This window comes from Telopea speciosissima, chromosome 9 (genome assembly GCF_018873765.1).
Source record: "Telopea speciosissima isolate NSW1024214 ecotype Mountain lineage chromosome 9, Tspe_v1, whole genome shotgun sequence".
Classification (NCBI taxonomy): Eukaryota; Viridiplantae; Streptophyta; class Magnoliopsida; order Proteales; family Proteaceae; genus Telopea; species Telopea speciosissima.
The window spans coordinates 22641693-22662267 of record NC_057924.1 but is presented as its reverse complement, the minus strand read 5'-3'; the positions used below and the strand labels follow the sequence as shown (position 1 = coordinate 22662267).

General features: G+C 41.3%; 1 protein-coding gene and 1 pseudogene across 1 annotated transcript; both read left to right on the top strand.

Moving 5' to 3' along the window:
• Positions 1–14537: 14537 nt before the first annotated feature.
• Positions 14538–17040, top strand: LOC122638759. The gene is made up of 5 exons (XM_043831608.1): positions 14538–14800; positions 14954–15062; positions 15168–15302; positions 15536–15924; positions 16887–17040. Exons 1-5 carry the CDS (start codon positions 14538–14540, stop codon positions 17038–17040), a joined length of 1050 nt encoding a protein of 349 aa, XP_043687543.1.
• Positions 17041–18210: 1170 nt separating this feature from the next.
• Positions 18211–20260, top strand: LOC122638758 (annotated as a pseudogene).
• The last annotated feature ends 315 nt before the right edge of the window (positions 20261–20575 follow it).

Below are 20575 nucleotides of genomic sequence, written 5' to 3'. Positions count from 1 at the left end.
TTCCAAAGCATTCCCACATATGGGCAGATGTGGGGAGGGGCATTCTGGTCATTTCCCACCTCCCTACAAAATATCATGGCCAATGGGTGAGGATCCCCAAGTCAGAGCATCAAAACAGCAAAATTTCACACACTAGGCGATGTCTCTGGGTGATGACTGCATCACCCAGAGATTTAAAAAACGTGAACAGGCTGAGTTTTCAGGGTTGCTGGCCATGGGCAGTGGCCACATCATTTCCCCATGCATGTTAGGTCAACATGTACCCCTAGGGGTGTTCTATACACTGGTCCTTATGGATTTTCAACTGGGCCCACCACTTGGCTGCCAGAGGCTGCCCAGACAGCCCAGCGAATAGCAATCCCATGATTTCTCCAGGTACCAACCACTGATTTCACTGCATGCAAGGCTGATTTCAGGTTTATTACAATGATTCAAGTCTGCTACCACCTAGGGCTAGGTTCCATGCAGCCATGATAAGAAATCAAGACTCCAAACAACCTATTTTTAGTGTAACTAAGCAGTACAGCCAAGCACAGCCTGGTTTCAATTCCAGATCTGTAAAACAGGTATGAATATCATCTTTAAACACTCAGATCTTCCATGCTTCATGTTTGCATGGCAGATCTGAGGTGGTACTTGGCAGTCCCCAGCTATTTTGGGCTGCCAGAGATCAGAAAACCATCAAAACATATGAATCAAAGAGAGCAGCAGGTATGAGCATATGTGTTTATACCCGCACAAGTCTGAGGTGCCACGAAATCAAAGCTTAGAAGTGTAGGCTGCTCCCTCCTCCCTTTTTTCTTCTCTTTCTTCTTCTTCTTCCTCTCCTTTCTCTTTTTTCTTTCTTCTCCCTTCCCCCACGATTTGAACAGTAGCTAAGGGTTTAAAATGAACCCAAGGCACTGGTATTTATAGGCCTAGCCTTAACTAGGGGTATGAGGTGGTCCCTTAGACTCCCCTCAACCTATGGAGGGTGCCCATGTCCAATATGGGTGGTCCCCATAATTTAAATCCTTAAAATAATGTTGTTTTGCACTCTGGGCGATGTCTTTGGGTGATGTCTGCATTGCCCAGAGATTTCAGCAAGGCTGAAACTCAGTGGGTTTGCACAGGGGTTTGACCCAGGGTCAGGGCCTTGTACCCACATGTCACTTAGGGTTTTTTACACACATTTCTAGGGGGTGGGACCCACAGTTATAAAGGGGAGAGAGAATACCTAGAGTCCAAGCAATACATTATGCTATGAGCTGTGCAATTGCAAGGGTCAGCTACCCATCTTCTGACAGGCATATAGGAGGTCATCCTCAGGGTTTCTTCATCAATTTCAATCACTGGAGTGATACTCCACAATGTGCTTGGTTGGCATGTCTGGGGTTCCTGTCTTTCAATTAATATTCCAGTCAGTTAGGGGCAAGGTTTGACATTTCTCCCCACCTTACAAAAATTTAGTCCTCAAAATTTGCTTACCTTGTAGTTCGAAGAGTTGGGGATACTTTTCCTTCATTTCTTCTTCACGTTCCCATGAAGCTTCTTCTAAGGGATTGTTTCCCCATCGAACTTTCACGAAGGCGACCGTACGATTACGAAGATTATGCTCCTTTCTATCTAATATCTCCGAAGGCTGTTCTTCGTAAGTCATATCCACGTCCAACTGCTCAGGTTCAGTTGAGAGTACATGTGTCAGGTTGTTGATGTACTTTATTAGCATTGACACATGGAAAACATTGTGGATGCCCAACAAGGATGGTGGTAATGGCAATCGGTATGCTACGGATCCTACTTTGTTAAGAATTTCATATGGACCAATGAATCTTAGGCTCAGCTTACCCTTCTTGTTGAAATGTAGCAATCCCTTTGTTGGAGATACTCGAAGGAATACCTTTTCCCCGATTTCAAATTCAATGTCCTTCCTTCGATTATCCGTATAACTTTTCTATCTATATTGGGCCACCATGATTTTCTCTCTTATGACATCCACCTTGTCACATGCAGCTTGTATCATCTCTGGCTCGAGATATCTTTGTTCACCGACCTCGTCCCAATACAACGGGGTTCGGCACTTCCGGCCATATAGTGCTTCAAACGGTGCCATGCCAATGGTGGAGTAATGACTATTATTGTATGCAAATTCCACCAGAGGTATGTGAGCATCCCAACTATCACTCATTTCTAAGACACAGGCTCTAAGCATGTCCTCCAGAGTCTAGATAGTTCTTTCTGATTGTCCGTCCGTCTGCGGATGGAAGGCTGTACTAAGATTCAGTTGAGATCCCAATGCTTTTTGTAAACTCCACTAAAACCTTGAAGTAAATCGAGGATCTCTGTCAGATACAATACTGACAGGCACGCCATGTAAGTTGACTATATTTTCTATATATAGTTGGGCAAGCTTCTCCATTGAATAACTTATCTTGATTGGTACAAAGTGAGCTGCCTTTGTCAGTCTGTCTACAATCACCCAAATCACATTCATGCCCTTCCTGGTGTTGGGTAAATTTGTCACAAAATCCATAGTGATCCTTTCCCACTTCTATTCAGGTATAGGGAGTGGCTGCAATAATCCATACGGTCGGTGTCTCTCTGCTTTTATCTGTTGACACATGAGGCACTTGGACACGTATATTGCTATGGTCTCTTTCATTCCAATCCACCAGTAATACTTCTTCAAGTCCTTGTACATCTTTGTGCTTCCGGGATGAATTGTATAAGGTGAGTTGTGTGCCTCTTTAAGGATTCGGTCTTGGACATCATAATCATCAGGCATGCACAATCTGTCTCGAAACTTCAATGCATCATCATGAGCCAATGAAAAATCTGGGTCCTTATGGATTCCTTGTTTTACATTTCAAATAATCTTGGCCAGCTCGGGATCCAATGGTTGCTTCACAATATCCTCCTCTTGTATCAACGGTTGCAAATCCATAGCTGCTAGTTGTATAGCTGTTCCTTCGATCACGAGTTCTAGATCAAGCTTCCGAGCTTCTTCATATAACTGTTCGCTTACAACCAAGGAAGCGAGAGATGCAATCTGAGATTTTCTGCTTAACGCATCTGCTACAACGTTGGCCTTTCCAGGGTGGTATTGGATTTCACAGTCATAATCCTTCACTAGTTCTAACCACCGCCTCTATCTCATATTCATCTCCTTTTGGGTAAAGAAATACTGCAGACTCTTGTGATCATTGAAGATTTCACTCTTTTCACCATATAGGTAATGCCGCCATATCTTTAACGCAAAGACTACCTCTGCCAATTCTAAATCATGAGTGGGGTAGTTCTTTTCGTGTTCCTTCAATTGCCTGGAGGCGTAGGCGACCACTTTACCTTTCTGCATTAGGATGCCACCCAATCCTGTCCTGGATGCATCAGTATATACTACCATTCCTCTAGTTCCATCCGGAATGATTAAAATTGGAGCCGTTACCAATCGGTTTCTCAATTCCTGGAAACTTTTCTCGCATGCTTCATTCCACTCAAATTTGGTGCCTTTCTTTGTAAGTTTTGTCATTGGTGCCTTTCTTTGTAAGTTTTGTCATTGGTGCCAAAATTCGCGAGAAATTTTCAATGAATCACCGGTAATATCCGGCCAATCCTAAGAAACTTCAGATCTCAGTGGCACTTTTTGGCGTTTCCTACTCGAGAACCGCTTTTACCTTATCTGGGTCCACTTGAATGCCGTCTTTGGTGACGATGTGTCCCAGGAATCCAATTTGGTGAAGCCAGAATTCACATTTACTGAACTTGGCATAAAGCTGGTGTTCCCGCAACCGCTGTAACACAAAGGTAAGGTGTCGAGCATGTTCCTCTTCACTCTTGGAGTACACCGAAATGTCGTCAATAAACACAATGATGAACTTATCCAACACGTCATGGAATACTCTATTCATCATATCCATGAACGCTGCCGGGCCATTGGTTAACCCGAACGATAAAACCAAGAATTCATAATGTCCGTATCGAGTTTTGAATGTCGTTTTCGCTCTGATTCATGATGGTATCGGGCCCAAAAATCAATTTTGGAGGGAAAACTCTCCCTCCTTGTAGCGGCAAATAGGTCTTGATAGGAACCAAAAAATTCGAGGTATTTAGCGAGGTAGAGATACACGCCGCAGCACCATCCTTCTTCTCACGACGGCCCCCGGGTGAGATGGGGGGGGGGGGGGAAAAAAAAAAAAAAAAAAAAAGGCGGGGGGGGGGGATGGGGGCCGTTCTATTCATCATATCCATGAACGCTGCCCACAAATTTTCACTTGACAGGGTCATAGACTTCTTTCGAGCTCACAACACTACCCGTTGGTGTGCCTTGACTACTAACTTCGTGCCCAATGTCTCTCGGTTGATCTTTCATCCTACTCGCAAAGGTGGTAGAAACAAAGGAGTGGGATGCGCTCGAGTCGAATAATACTCGTGTAGGTATGGTTGAGACACTCGGGTACCTAGGGTTTGTACATCATTTAGGTTACATAAAGTAAACCAGCTATTCCCTATAATTTAATAGTGTTCAGCAAACTTACCTGTCAATATATCGAGGTTTGCCTCAGCTTCCTCAGTTGTCATTGCGAACCCCTTTCCTTGCGTTCGATTGTCCTGTGGCTGAAAAGGTCTAGCGTAGGACTGATTTGGCGAGTTGTTGCTATACCCACGCGATCTACATTCCTTAGCCATGTGCCCTTCCTTATTGCACACATAGCACTTAGAGGGTGGAACAGCAGGTGTCGAGGCTTGGCTTACTTGACTTGTAGCTGGTCGGGCTAATGAAGCTACTATTGTCGCTTGACTTGTAGCCGATTGAGCAAGTCGACTGAAAGCGGGGCGAAAAGGATTCTGACCCACTTGTGGCCTACGGTACGGAGTCGGATTTGGGCTTGAACTTGTTCCTCGATAAACTTTGTTTGGCCATCCAAAAGTCTGAAAATTATTTGGCCTCTTGCCTATCCCAGGCGACGTCGTAGTCTTCTCTTTTTCCTTCTCTTAAAATCTATCTTCTATTGTCTTTGCCTTATCGACCATCTGAGCATAGTCCTGGATGCCCATAATTGACAGTATTGATCCAATCTCAGTTTTGAGTCCTTTCTCAAATTTCTTGGCCTTACTAACTTCCCCTCTTAGGTGCTCTAGAGCAAAATGGAACAGGTCTTCAAACTGCTATTGGTAATCCAACACTGACTTGGTCCATTGTACCAGTGCGGTGAACTCAGCTTCTTTCCTGTCCCTGAAGCTCTTCGGGAAGTAGTTCTTGAAGAAAACTTCTTTAAATTGCTCCCACGTGGGATTTAGGTGAGTGGCTTCCAAATTAGGCTTAGTAGCCTTCCACCAAGCTTCAGCCTCATTCTGTAACTGATAACCCGCACATATCAGCTTTTGTGTGTCCGTGCACTCTAGCACTTCAAACGCCTTCTCTAGGGCACTAATCCACCGTTCCGGCTGCATTGCCTCTGAAGTTATCTTAGAAAACGCGGGCGATTGGAGTTTCTTAAATCTCTCCATAACCTTGGTGGTAGAGTTTTTAGTTAAGTGTTGAGGCACAGGTGGTGGAAATAGTATGGGCCAGTTGGGTGGTGGAGGTGGTGCCGCACGCTCATGCATCATGGTTGCAAACTACGTAGAGATCTGACTAAGCAATTCTTGTTGTTGTTGCATGGTCCGCATCATGGTGGTCATAAATGCAGTTACATCGTCGGCTGCCACATTCGGCTGAGATGCTGCAGCAGTGGCTTGTGCAGCCGTTGGTGCCTCTGACGAAGCATCCGATGCTTCAGAATTTTGAGCCTCAATCCCATTTGGCAATTCAAGCTCCGGTACAACATGAGGTTGTTTTCCTTTACGACCACCTCATGAACTTTTTCTTGTGTTGACCATTGTTGCTTTTCTGAAAAGAGCAACACACTCAATAATCCAACACTTCCTTTGAGGTCAACAAATTAATTTCCTAGTTATAACATGTACACACCTATTCCATGGTTTCAGTGATTATGTTGTCACACCAACAAGGTGGATTATTATCGTAATATCTGTTATTGCTTATAAGTATCTTGTTCTTCTGAATTGGTTTTTTTTTTCTTATTTGTGTTCTTCCTATTTAAGTGTTTTATGCGATGACAACTATGCATGACACTATATGAGAGACTTCAAATTTTTAAGTAAAAGTCTTTTAGTTACTTACATGATCTAATAGGCAAGTAATTCCAGTTTCCTTCCGGTCACAAATTCCATCACAAGCAGGTACTCTATGTCAACTCTAACTTCCTCGGCTAAAGACATATAGAAATCTCGTTCTCCTGATCCACTAATAGCAGCAAGGGCTAGATAGAAGTCCAACCGGTTCTCGGCTTAGGGTAGTACTAGACGTATTCGTCTTAGTCTCTCTCTTAGTTGTCCAATGTAGATCATGCTGCCGGAGTCTCTAGATTGGATGGAGTAGTATGGTCCTGTCATGAAAAGGTTCTAAGCATCAAGTCACTATAAATACTTAATTAAAAGAATTAAGTACGTGGCTATAGGTATAACTGATGAGCAAGAGGAAATAAACGGGTTGGCTCGAGGCATCTTAGCATCTAGGGTTTCAACTTGATTGGACAGCCTATTGAACCCTATTCTTGGTTGACTTAAGCTGTGGGTATGGTAAGATCTACGCTCACTGCACGTCGTAAATACGTATTACTACATACCTACATATCTATGTTCGGATTTGCATAGCATCACACCACTCGGTTCATACATACATAGTATTAGGCACATAATATTAATTATTTACACACACATTATTTCTTATAAGTATATACACCTTTATCTATTATTAGGTATCTATACACAAAAGAAAATTCCCAAATTCCTATGTATTGTATATTTGAATCTCCCAGGTAATGGCTATTTTTTTCCTAAATAGGTTATTAGGTAATAAGTGAATTATTTAATTCATCAATTAAAATAAATTTTTTTTTAATATTATGATTATTTTATAAAAATTTATATTTTCATGTCTATTGAGGTTATTTGAGACAAATTTGAGGTTTCCATAAGCTGTTACACCAAAAACAGCAAAACTGTAATCTCTAGGCGATGTCTCTGGGCGTTAGATGCATCACCTAGTGCTATCGCTCAGAGAATCGGGACTCAGTTATATTAGTCCAAGAGGGGCCCATTTTATTCTATTCTTTTCCTAAACTCTTCTAAACACCTAGGGCAGTCCTTTGGAGGGTAGTGTGACCACGCAATTCTAGGTAAGATTCTTTGGTTATTTTTACTACATTAGGTCTTTTCTTTGTTTCTTCTTGTTTTAGCTAGGGTTTTATCGATTTCCTTTGCCCTAACCACTTCTTTTCTTCCTTTTTTGTAGCCTAATGTCTAAAAGTCACCGTACGACAAGGAAATCTGTAGCACGCAAGAGGCTACTATCGGAGAGCGAACATTCTTCTTCCTCTACAGTGCCTCCTTCTTCACCTAGGGACGATTCCTCATCGGAGGAGCCCAAGTTTGACCGATTTCTCTTCTCTAGGTATGAACACTCTAAGGAATGGGACAAGTTTAGGTCCCTAAAGATTGTCAATGGCCGGGTAGTACAGGTGGATGACTTCCATCAGTATAATTTGTTTACTAGGTTCAACACCTTGGGTTGGGCCTCTATGTTGACACCCACAGAACCTTGTTATCCCAACTTGGTTCGGTATTTCTATTGTAATTTGGTGCCATCTGGGGCACGAGAGTTTGGTCTAGAGAGTAGAGTGAAGGGAGTGGATATTAGGTTGACCACTGCTTCACTAGTAGGGATCTTAGGGTTGCCCAACATTGGGAAGAGGTGCTATTACAAGTCCCGAGTTAACATTTCTGAGATGTTCTCATTGGAGACCAGGAGGAGGGTCTTCAAGGTATTGACTGGGTCTAAGAGCACACCCAAGTCTGAGGCTTCCTACAAGCCTAGCGCTCGCATTATCAGTAGGTGTGTGACCTACAACATCTACCCGAAGGGCGGAAATAGGGGTAGCGTTTCTATGCTGAGGGCCTATATTACATACTGTCTATTGGGAGCGGGCAAAGGTGGTCCAGTGATAAACCTCCCATACCTACTACTTCAGGTTATGTTATATCACGCACAGAACCCATCTGATGCGAACCTTCCATATGGGAAGTTCCTTACTCTAGTCTTCCAACACTTCAAGGTTCCTTTGGAGGGCGAGTATATAGAGAGAGATATGTCTAGGCCCATCAACAAGACCTCAATTCTGAAGATGAAGGTGCCAGGGGGTGATCCACAGGAGGAGGAACAAATGGAGGTGCAGGATGTTGAGGAGCAGGGTGATGAGGAGCTGGGTGATGATGAGCAGGGTGAGGAGCATGATGACATTAAGGAAGACATCCAAGGCAAGGAGCAAGGTGTCTTCGAGGGGATTGGCACACAGTTCACAGATTTGCCCGCTTATGAGGCGATCGGGGCCACTAACTCGCATGTGCTAGAGCCATCTGAGTGGGCATAGGTGATGTCACAGTTCCAGGGTCTCAGTACTCAGCTCACAGACATATCGACTAGGATGGTTCAGGGCTTTTCACCCTTGGAGAGCAGAGTGGTATCTGTAGAGCAGCGCTTGGACTTTTGGGATAGGTTCTACCGTGTTGACTCTCGCCAGTCTCATCCTCCACCGAGCGACTTGTCTCCGCCGGAGTAGTTCCTCTAGCCAGCATTTGACTTTTCTGTTACGTGGTCCAGACATATCTCATCTTATTATTTTTTAAGCTTATGTATTTTTTTTTGTTCGGGATGTATATAGTTTTTTTTTGTTTTTTAGCTTATGTAAATATTTGAAAGTAGTACTTTCAGTCAAAGCTTATGTAGTGGCTCAGCCACAATTATCTTTAAATTAATGGAATTATTGCATCTTTGTCTTTTAATTACATCTACCTCCCCTGTAGCTTTTAATTATTACACGTTTTAATATTGATAACTTATCAGACCTAATCTGCATCCCGTGAATGTAAGAAGAGCCTCACACTCTGATACCAAGCTCTGTCACACCTCAAACCACCCCCTGGGAGGATTGGGTAGGTAACCCAAATTGCACCCAACGGCAATCCGCCAAACCCCATGGATCTATAAGCTGTTAATGGATTCACGGTCCCACATTAATCACATTACTACAAGTAAGATCAGAGTGCTGAAGATAATCTACAATTATAACAAGAAAGATAATATAGCGATACAGGAATGATGGTGATACATATACATAAAAGAGTTTTGAAACATTCCCTCCCAGGTACAACCCACGACTGAAAGATAAAGCTGACAAAGCTAAAAGGAAATACACGTTTGAGTTAAAATAATACCGCAAGTGTACGGGTCAATCGTAGCTACAGGTAGAACATGAGGAGATATACACCACCATATTTTACTCACTTTAAAGTAATGCAAATTGAACCAAATTAAAGTGTTAAATTAAACTAATTAAACCAACAAATTAATACATCCTAACTCACAAGCATCTAACGAATTAAATTGGCGTCCTAACACATATCCATCTAACCTATCAAACTAACGCGGATTGGAAGGGATAAATTGCAGCCACACACAATAACCACATAAAAAAAAAAATAAAAGAAGAAGAAGGAGAATGAGATAGAAGAAGAGAGAATGAGATAGAAGATCGGGAGAATGAGTTTAAGAGTTTAGAGAGTAAAAACCTGGATACTTGAACAAACCTTGCATGGCTTCCTCTTCTAAATCTCTAAGTCTTGTCATCAACTTAGGAACTTAGACTAGAAAGCTTGAAACTAAACTAGAATTACTACAACCATATTGAAGACATAAAATTAAAGCATGAATCAAAAGCATTACAACCATTGAATTGAAAGCATGAAATCAAACTAGAACTTAGAAAGCCAAAAACTAGAAAAAGAGAAGAAGAAATTTCATTAATAAATTGAACTAAAAACTGAATTAAAACTAAACTAAAACTAACTTAAAAACTGACCTAGAACTAACTTGTTACAACCCAAAGGGCAAGGGGTATTTATAGGAGGATGGGAGAAGAGAGAAGAGGTAAGTGGTAGAAGAAATATTCCCTAAGAAAAGAGAATATTCTCTTCTCCTTCCTCCTTTACATTGCCTTGAATCCCAAGAAAAAAGAAAAAAAATAGAAAGAGGGAGAGAAAAGAATCCTAAATACATAAACCTTCTATTTATTAAAAAATAACTTTCTAATTCTAACTTGTGCTTCCTTGTCTTTGTAGGTGTCTTCTCCAAGCAATGAGATCAAGGCATCTTTGAATTTTCAACCTTCCATAGATGAGAGAATATTTTCCAAATTAAATCTATCCATAGTCAAATCCCAAAAGTGCCCTTAGAAAGTTAGAGGAGAGAGAGAGCAAGGGTGATGACTAGGATTCCACTCACAATTAATGAAATATCAAATCTGTCCTTCAAAAAACGTAGAGTATGGGATGCTTATATGGGCCTCACTGTTGTATTCCTTATGAAAAATCACCCAAAATAGACCCAAATTTTGTCCAATTTGGAATTCGGGAGCCCAAGATGTCTCAAGTTGAAGTTGGACTGCTCTAGAGCCTTCCAAATGAAATCTTTCGGCTGACAGAAAGATAACTTCTGATAATTGCAATCAGGCTCCTAGAATCCAAACTTCCGCTTAACTTTATCCTCATTTAATTTTTGATAATTACAAATAAACCCCTATAGACCATTTTCGTGCGTCGTTACGAAAATGGCTGTAACTTCTTCGTTCAACTCGGAATCAAGTGTAGTTTGAATCGTTGCGAAGCTGACTCGATGGGCTACGCATCCATACTATTAACACCTCAAAAGAATGCTAAGGGGCCCACTGTACTCAGGTTCAAATTTGACTAATTGGCATGATTCTTTCAGTGCTCAATCCAAACTTGATTTCTCGACTCCTGGGCGCTTCCGACTATTCTTAGCATCTTTTGCTCCATTTTCACAAGAATTCACCTAAAACCTGAAAAGCACAAGAAAGCACTGAAGTAACTCTGTCCAATGTGGTAAAATATATGCTTTATGCCCTAAGATTTCACACATAAATGTGCTCATCAATACATACATGTATATATACAGGGTGAGATAACTAAACCCCAAAAAGGAAAGAAAAACTAAGACGGCACCACAAGTAAGATGGGGATAAACTCCTAACAAAACCAAAAAGGAGTCCCCAAGATAAAAAGCATCAAGTACATTCCTCACTAGTCTTCTTCAATGGCCACCGAGAATGCACGCATCATCGGCATGACCTCCATCGGGGTCCACACCAATATCATCATAACAATTAGGGCTCTCCTCCTCGTAATGAGCCTCCATGCCATAGCAGCATCCACCTGCAGAATCATCTAGAAGAAAAACATATATAACAGAGTGTGAGTCCCACCGAGCTCGTGAGCAAAACTTATCATCATGCATGCACATGCAACAACATTCCACATAATCCTACATGATATGCAAGTCTAGATTATTTATTAGCCACCTAACAATACAACTAAGTCAGGTTAGTGCTACTACAATCCCCAACACATGTATCCCTAGTGTGGGCTTGGTTACCCCTTCCCGCGATACACCCATTGAGTTATCGGAGAGGACCAGCCGGGTCCAGCATCTCCCTACCCAGGTTAGCCCGATCGGCCCTCTGGATTAACTCCTATGAGGTAACCGACTCAATATAATCTCACCAAACCGGTGCATAATCTTTATATGTGGCACTCAGCCAAAAATTCACCTTTTGGTGCTTCCCAAGCTTATAGCCCGAGGCTTCCAGGCAAATCTGCCCTAGGGCATCCCAGCTGTGTTGAGGCATCCCGGCAAAAATGCCTCTAGGGTTTTACGGTAATCCTCATAGTTATTCAACACCTTAACCCCTATTGGTAAAGGTGCGTAGCACGGGTGATGAAACTCTAACCCCATGTTTATATGGCATCGTATGAGTCGGGCGGTGTCAACCATATCCCATACTACGGGCTACCACCGGCCTCATTTCCAAGCTAACTACGGCATCTAGTCTAACATTTGCAATCATCATGTTCCAATCACAGTGTTGATCAACAGACAATCAATGTGTAATAATTCTTGAGTAATTGAACAGAATTTAAATAACACAACATTTATAAATTAGGAATTTAATTGTCGGCATAATAATGCAGTTAAACATACATACATGATAATATTTCACTCACCTGGGTTTGGTTCTAAGAACTCAGTTGTAAATTCAGTTCCGGCTGCAATTTGGTTGTAGGCCTCGAGCGCGGGTTCAAATCCTAGATATAAATAAAAAACTTGTCATTTAATATTCCAAATAGTTTTTGGATGTCCTAGGGTTGATCTAAGCTTATTGGGCTGACTCCGTGTATAGTTGATCATCACTTGGAATTCTCTGGGCCTTGCACTGGGCCTTAGGTCTATGTCCCGGTGCATCATCCAGAGTTGGTGTCCTAGGGGCAGAATGGTCATTTATTACATTGGTACATGTTCCTAGGTTATATTAGTTTTACAGTGCTATCCCCAACTTGATAGTGTTGTAGGAACAACATCGGTAGGGTTTCCAAGTCCTGTGGGGCCCAATTGGGTTTCCAAAGCATTCCCACATATGGGCAGATGTGGGGAGGGGCATTCTGGTCATTTTCCACCTCCCTACACTGTATCATGGCCAATGGGTGAGGATCCCCAAGTCAGAGCATCAAAATAGCAAAATTTCACACACTGGGCGATGTCTGCATCACCCAGAGATTTCAAAAATGTGAACAGGCTGAGTTTCCAAGGTTGCTGGCCATGGGCAGTGGCCACATCATTCCCCCATGCATGTTAGGTCAACATGTACCCCCAAGGGTGTTCTGTACACTAGTCCTTGTGGATTTTCAACTGGGCCCACCACTTGGTTGCCAGAGGTTGCCCAGACAGCCCAGTGAATAGTAATCCCACGATTTCTCCAGGTACCAAACACTGATTTCACTGCATGCAAGGCTGATTTCAGGTTTATTACAATGATTCAAGTCTGCTACCACCTAGGGCTAGGTTCCATGCAGCCAGGACAAGAAATCAGGACTCCAAACAGCCTATTTTTAGTGTAACTAAGCGGTATAGCCAAGCACAGCCTGGTTTCGGTTCCAGATCTGTAAAATAGGTATGAATATCATCTTTATAAACTCAGATCTTCCATGCTTCATGTTTGCATGGCAGATCTGAGGTGGTACTTGGCAGTCCCCAACTGTTCTGGGCTGCCAGAGATCATAAAATCATCAAAACATATGAATCAAAGAGAGCAACAGGTATGAGCATATGTGTTTATACCTGCACAAGTCTGAGGTGCCACGAAATCAGAGCTCAGAAGTGTAGGCTGCTCCCTCCTCCCTTCCTTCTTCTCTTTCTTCTTCTTCTTCCTCTCCTTTCTCTTTTTTCTTTCTTCTCCCTTCCCCCACGGTTTGAACAGTAGCCAAGGGTTTAAAATGAACCCAAGGCACTAGTATTTATAGGCCCAGCCTTGACTAGGGTCTGTTTGGCTGTTAAGGCCTTTTTCCATAATGCATTTTTGACTGCATTCTCAACCATTCTAGGCACTCAGGTGGGGTCCACAGTGATCCAGGGGTATGAGGTGGTCCCTCAGACTCCCCTCAACCTATGGAGGGTGCCCATGTCCAATATGGGTGGTCCCTATAATTTAAATCCTTAAAATAATGCTGTTTTGCACTCTGGGCGATGTCTCTGGGTGATGTTTGCATCGCCTAGTGCATCACCCAAAGATTTCAGCAAGGTTGAAACTCAGTGGGTTTGCACAGGGGTTTAACCTAGGGTCAGGGCCTTATACTCACATGCCACTTAGGGTCTTTTACACACATTTTTAGGGGTGAGACCCACAGTTATGAAGAGGAGAGAGAATACCTGGAGTCCAGGCAATACATTATGCTATGAGTTGTGCAGTTGCAAGGGTCAGCTGTCCATCTTCTGACAGGCATATAGAAGGTCATCCTCAGGGTTTCTTCATCAATTTCAATCACTGGAGTGATACTCCATAGTGTGCTTGGTTGGCATGTTTGGGGGTTCTTGTCCTTCAATCAATATTCCAGTTAGTCAGGGGTAGGGTTTGACAACACCCATTGTGGGGAATGCTACTATGAGGACAGATTCTACCCACACTACTGTTCTTGGAGGAGGACATAAAAGTAGTTTAGTTGGTGTCTCATTTTTCAATCAAAGTAATGCAACATTGAGTGACACTGGTATGGCTTTTGAAGAGGTTGGCATGTCAAGTAGATGTGTAGGCAGAGGTAGTGTCTTTGTTAGGACTTCTAGCCCAACTTCTACTACCATTGTGCAAGATGTTCCTGCAGCTAGTAATGTACATGATAGTGAAAAAGGAGGAGATGAAGTGGAAGATACTAACACATCAGATGATGATTACTTGGTAGGAGAATCAGATGAAATGTCTGATAGTATAAGTGAAGATGATTCAGGATTTGAAGAAGGAAATTAGGACATAAGAGAGCAGAAAAGTAATGAAACAACAAGTACAAAATGTGAGTCTGAAAAGGGAGAGGAAATGTTTGACATAGATGGTGTTGTAGACCAACACATTGTACTGAGTGTTGGTCAAGAGTTTATAAATGTTAATCAGTTTAGAGAGGTGTTGATGGAATATGAAATTCAAGAAGGAATTCAGGTTTTGAAGAAGCAAAATGATAAGAGCAGAGTTACTGGAATTTGCAGTGGGAGAGGTTGTCCATGGAGGATTCATGCTTCACCTAACAATGATGGGATCACCTTTGTAATCAAGACACTTAATCCCAATCACATATGCCAGAGGTTTAGTATTTAAAAGGAGGGTGTAACTGCAACATGGATAACAAAGAAATTGGCTTCCAATGTTAGGGTAAATCCACATATGAACATCAATGTAATGGAAGACTATTTAACAGAAAAGTATGGTGTGAAAGCTAATAAGACTAAATTGTACAGGACTAAATATATTATCAATGAAGAAACTGATGGCAGTCATGCAAGGGCATATAAGAAGTTACAAAATTATGGGCTTTTGGTTAAGGAGAAAAACCCTGGGACAGAATTTGTGATTCAATACCAAAATGCGAATAGATATGGACAAGAGTAGCATGGAGTAATAATATTAAATCCACAATTCAAGTGACTGTTTATATACTTTAATGCATGTAAGCAAGGCTTCTTGAAGGGATGTAGGCCATTCATTGGCCTTGATGACTGTCATCTAAAGGGAGTATATAGTGGAGTATTGGTTTCAGCAATTGCAATTGATGGGAACAATGGAATGGTTCTCCTTGCATATGGTGTGGTTGAAATAGAGTGTAAACATAGTTGGTTATTCTTTCTTCATAACTTACTTGGATTGCATTGGGACAGTCACACCTACTGGGGAACCCTTTACATTCATGACAAACAAACAAAAAGTAAGTTGTCAGTTTGGTTGTCATCTATATAATAATAGTTTGTAATCTATTGTATTTTGAGTTTCATTTTTATTCCAAAAAATAGTTTATAATTTGTTTTTTTTTTATTTATTTGTAGGGTTTGATTGAAGCATTTGGAATCAAGTTCCCAGTAGCACATCATAGGCACTGTAGCAGACATCTATATAATAATTTCAAGACACAGTTTGGAGGTGGGCCTACATTAAGGGGATACTTCTGGAGAGCAAGTAAATCATATAATGCTACGGGTTTTCAAAGGTCTATGAATACCATGAAAGAGGAGAAGCTAGAAGCATATGAGTGGTTGATGAAGACTCTTGTCTATATGTGGGCAAGACATGCTTCTGATCATAAAGCCAATAGTAATCGCATTACCAATAATATGACAGAGTCATTCAATCAATGGGTTGGACCCTTCAGAGGCAAGCTAACACTTATCTTAGTTCATCAAATTAGATTAAAATTGATGGGTAGATTTCAAAAAAGGTATGCAAAGGGTTGTAGCTATAAAGATGTGTTAACTCCCAGAATGAAAAAGAAGCTTGATGTATTGCAAAAATATGTCAACTGTTGTCATCCAGTGTATGCTAGAGCAGATGAATTTGAGGTGTAAGATGGTCTGAATAGTTATGTGGTTAACCTAAGAAACAAGAGCTGTGAATGTGGAGTCTAGGTAGTAACTGGATTGCCATGTAAGCATATTGGTTCAACTAGTAATTGGACCAAGGTAGGAGTGTTGGATTATTGTGATCCATATTTGACTACAGAGAGATATCTCATGGCCAATGGTGAGATGATTCATCCACTATTTGATGTGAAGGATTTAGCTGACACTGCCTTGCTTCCTCCTATTTTGAAGAGGTCAACCGATAGACCTAGTAAAAATAGAAAGAGAAAAGCTGATAAGCCACCTAAACAAAATAAGAAGAAGAAGTCCTCCAGTATTAGGTGTGACAAATGCAAAGAATATGGTCACAATAGGAGGACATGCAAAGGAGATCCAATTAAGGGTAAAGGAAAAGGGCCATCCTCTTCTCAAAGCAGTGGTGTCAAGGTACTTATTTAAAACCTCAAATGTTTGATTTTCATTATAGTGTGTAAGTACTAGATTAGGTTTTGTTTATTTTCCAGTCTCTTATCTGTTGGTGATGCAATCTTTAGAGGAAGAGCATGGATGAAGAGCCAACTCTCTCTTAGATGGTAACAAGGTCTTCTCAAAATTCAACTACAACCTCTTATGTAGCTGAACAAGATAAGGCTTGGGCAGAAAGGTCAAGGAGGGCTATCAAAGAAAAGGCAAGGATAGCTAAGGCTGCCCAACAGTAAGGTCCAAGTTAATTTGGTATGTATCAGTTTGCTTAATATGCTGCTCATTAGATGCATTGGTCAAAGTTGATGTATAAACAAGGACTTATGTGTTTGATTTGATGTGATTCATCCATGTCAAGGGTAAGAGTTGCTGCAAAGGCTATTGGTTGTTGTTTAGGATGGAGAGTTGCTGTCATGGATGGAGAGGTTACTGTCAAGGATGCAGAAGCTGTCAAGGAGGGTGTTGCTGTCAAGGATGGAGAAGTTACCAAGGATGAAGTTGCTGTAATATGAGTGGTTTTATGTGTTTAGGGTGTTGTGTATGGTGTTTAAAAGCAATGAGTTGCTGCAACATGAGTGGTTTTATGTGTTTAGGATGAAGTTAGTGCAAAAACAATGAGTTGTTATGTATGGTGTTTGAAAACAATGAGATTGGGGTTGATATTGATGCAAAGAACAATGAGTTGTTGTGTATGTTATTTGAAATAACATTATATGTCATATTACTTATTCTCCTTTATTTCTTCATCCTTTTTGCCTCCATTATCCATTTAAATGGTTAATTTGCAACTTTGGTCTCTGTGGTGTAATTTGTAGCCCTGTTTTCAATGGCCCTGTAGCCTTGGTCTTTGTGGTGTAAATTTCTCTGGCAGCTTGGTAATATACACTTTTTGTTCATGAGTTATTTGCAGTCCAATTTTCAATGGCCCTTTTAATTGCTTAGCTAGCTGATCAATGATAAGGACATGGATTTAAGGCATAAACCATTTTGGAGATGGGACTTGCTTTATTGGGCCAGAAAAGGATTTGTTCTTTTCTTGAAGATAGCTGATGTTTAGGAGGACCAAATGGAACTTCAGTTCTATTCATTCATTCATTCAAACCATAAAGTTTTCAATGACATACTGGGATCTACATACTACATCTTCAGAATAATAATAATATGGTTCACTAGAAATAACCCTAACATAAATCCACACATTAACTTCATTATCTCATTTGACTTCTCTAGAGCCTTCACTCTGTACTTCAGACTATAGAGCTCTTCCCTACTCTGTGGCAACATCCTCTGTTGCTCTTCTGCAATGTTTTCACCCATAATGTTGGACCCCATAATGTTTGGTGCATCATTGGTGAGGGCAACTTGACTTGGTTCACCCATTTGGCCTAGATCACACCATTGAAAGAAGTTGCGACCACCCCTAAATTTGTCATCACAACTGTAGTAGGGTCTGTTTGGGTTCTCTATTGAGTTCGAGACCCTCACAACAGCTCTTTTACTACAATGACATTGCTTGAAGGGTAACTTCAAGTACCTTGATTTGTTTTCATTCACACTAACAATAGACATATTCCCTGCAAAATTATCAACTACAATCATTTACCATTCAATCTTAACATTTTCTAGGGTAGTTAGACAGGACAATAGGGGAAAGGAAAGAAGCCTATATGGACATTTGAAGCATGACAAACCTTAGGATATTCGGAAATGTAAGGGATGGGATGAATTATAGAGTGAAGGCTTTGAAGCATTACCTTTTTTGGTCTCAACAGCAACAGAAGGAAGTCAACAGTAGCAACAGAAGGTCTCACCAACAACAGCCCCACACCACCAGCAGCAGCCGCATAGCACCAACTTGTCCTCTCAAGTAGCAGGTCCCAGCAGCAATGTGCACTCAGTCTCAGCTCCTCTCAGTCGCAACGGTAAGCATAGTGGTCACGATAAGCATGGTGGTCACGACAAGCATTGTGGTCGCCAGTCGCCAAGAGAGAAGATAGCTAGGGTTTGGGGGTTAAATGAGTTGCAGGGTTGAGTTCCCTCTTTTGCCTTGCTCTAAAGGTCATATGCTTAAGTGAGGTCAAATGGGTCATTCTACCCTATCAAGGGGTAGAATGGTCGATAAATGTTCAAAAAACTAGGATCAATTATAACATAATGGATCTGTCTAACGGGAGGGACTATAGTGGTACTTAGTTTGGAAAGCAGGGGTGCACGTGGAGTTAGTGAAGGTTCGGGGGGGCAATTGTTAGTTTGGCCATTTTCAGAGGACATTTGAAAAAACCTAAAAAAAAAAAAGGTTATCTTTAATTTCAAGATTGCCTGGCCACTATAGAGTTATTGTGGCTTACAATCCATAGCATGATGTGCATATTGTTTTAGAGAGAGGGTTTTCAGAGCAAACCACATAGAGGAGCGCACCAATGAAGTGAATGTTAATGGAACATACTAAAACCCTAGGAGGGGTTTGTGAACCCTAAGATGGTAGGTGAACTGTCCTCTATGGGTGGAGGAAAACTTTGCCCTTAAGTTTTTAGGGAAATTATCAGGGCCACCCCCTAACGTTTGCCTATATTTTAAAGCACACCCACTAACTACCATAATATAAACCATTACCCATTTTTGAACGGTGTTAACCTTTGAAATTCCTTTGACCAAAATATCCTTTACACTAAAACATAAAAAACTTACCCTAAATCATTTAATGCCTTTGATGAAGAACAGGTTGTCTCCTACTCCGGCGACCAAAGCAGCCCGGCTACAATCGACGGATGAAGCTCTATTTGTCCTCTTGCGTCCTTCATTTTAGTATCTTTATATCTTCCAATAGCGAGCGTGAAATTAGCAAGAGTTTCTACTTTGTGAATCGATTCTTTTTTAAGGTTGATCGACGACGCACCATGGCGGATGTTAAGATGGGAGATGTAGAAACCTTTTTGCCTTGCAGGCCGAGATCAATCAGCTTCTCAGTCTTATTGTTAATACCTTCAATAGCAATAAGGAGATCTTTCTTAGGGAGCTAATCAGCTAGCAATACCTCTGATGCGAGTGTACTTCTCAATTTTTGCAATGCATATTTTGTCCATAAGTTTGCTTGATTGATTCTTATGTGCTTCTTTTTTTTGTAAATGTTTTGGTCGTTGGAATGAATAGGCGTTGGACAAGATCAGGTTCAAGAGCTTGACAGACAAGAGCAAGCTTGATGCGGAGCCGGATCTTTTCATTAGGCTTGTTCCTGATAAGGTTAACAAGACCCTCTCGATCATCAACAGTGGTATTGGGATGACCAAAGCTAGCTTGGTAAGTAATATCGTTATTTCTTTTAATTTTTTTTTATTTTTATTTTTCAGAGTTCTCATGGTTATTCTTTGTTATGAAGAAGGCAATGACAGTTTAATAAATAGTCCCTTTATTCCCCTCTGGATATAGATTTGGTGAATAATTTGGGAACAATCGCGAGGTCTAGGACCAAAGAGTTCATGGAGCCTCTACAGGCTGGGCCGGATGTGAGCATGATTGGTCAATTTGGTGTGGGTTTTTACTCATCTTATCTCGTTGCGGAGAAGGTCATTGTGACAACTAAGCACAACTATGACAAACAATACATCTGGGAGTCACAAGCGGGTGGTTTGTTCACCGTTACCAAGGATGTGAGTGGAGATCAGCTTGGTACATAGGGGAACAAAGATCACACTCTACATGAAGGAAGACCAGGTTTGTGATACAAGATTCTAATTCCATTAGTTTAAGGATTATATTATTACCCTGGTGCTTTTGAGTTGTGATTTGTATCGAATTTATTTCTTTTGTAGTTGGAGTACTTAGAAGAGAGGAGATTGAAAGATCTTGTGAAGAAACACTCTGAATTTATCAACTATATCCTATCTATCTCTAGACCGAGAAGACAGAAGATGACAACACCAAGAAAGAAGAGGAAGGCGAAATTCAGGAAGTAGACGAGGAAAAAGAAAAGAAATTGCCGGAGTGAGGAAGATGGCCGGTACTTATATAGGCTCTCTCCACAAAATGCCGATTATTGGAAGATGGTCG

Bases quoted from the DNA above. Each gene is read 5' to 3' on its own strand.
- LOC122638759 (XM_043831608.1), top strand. From the start codon at position 14,538: ATGTTTGACATAGATGGTGTTGTAGACCAACACATTGTACTGAGTGTT. The intron at 14,801-14,953 runs GTTTAGTATTTA...TAAATTGTACAG, and splicing joins CCCAATCACATATGCCAGAG to GACTAAATATATTATCAATG. The intron at 15,925-16,886 runs GTATGCAAAGGG...ATCCATGTCAAG, and splicing joins ATGGGTAGATTTCAAAAAAG to GGTAAGAGTTGCTGCAAAGG.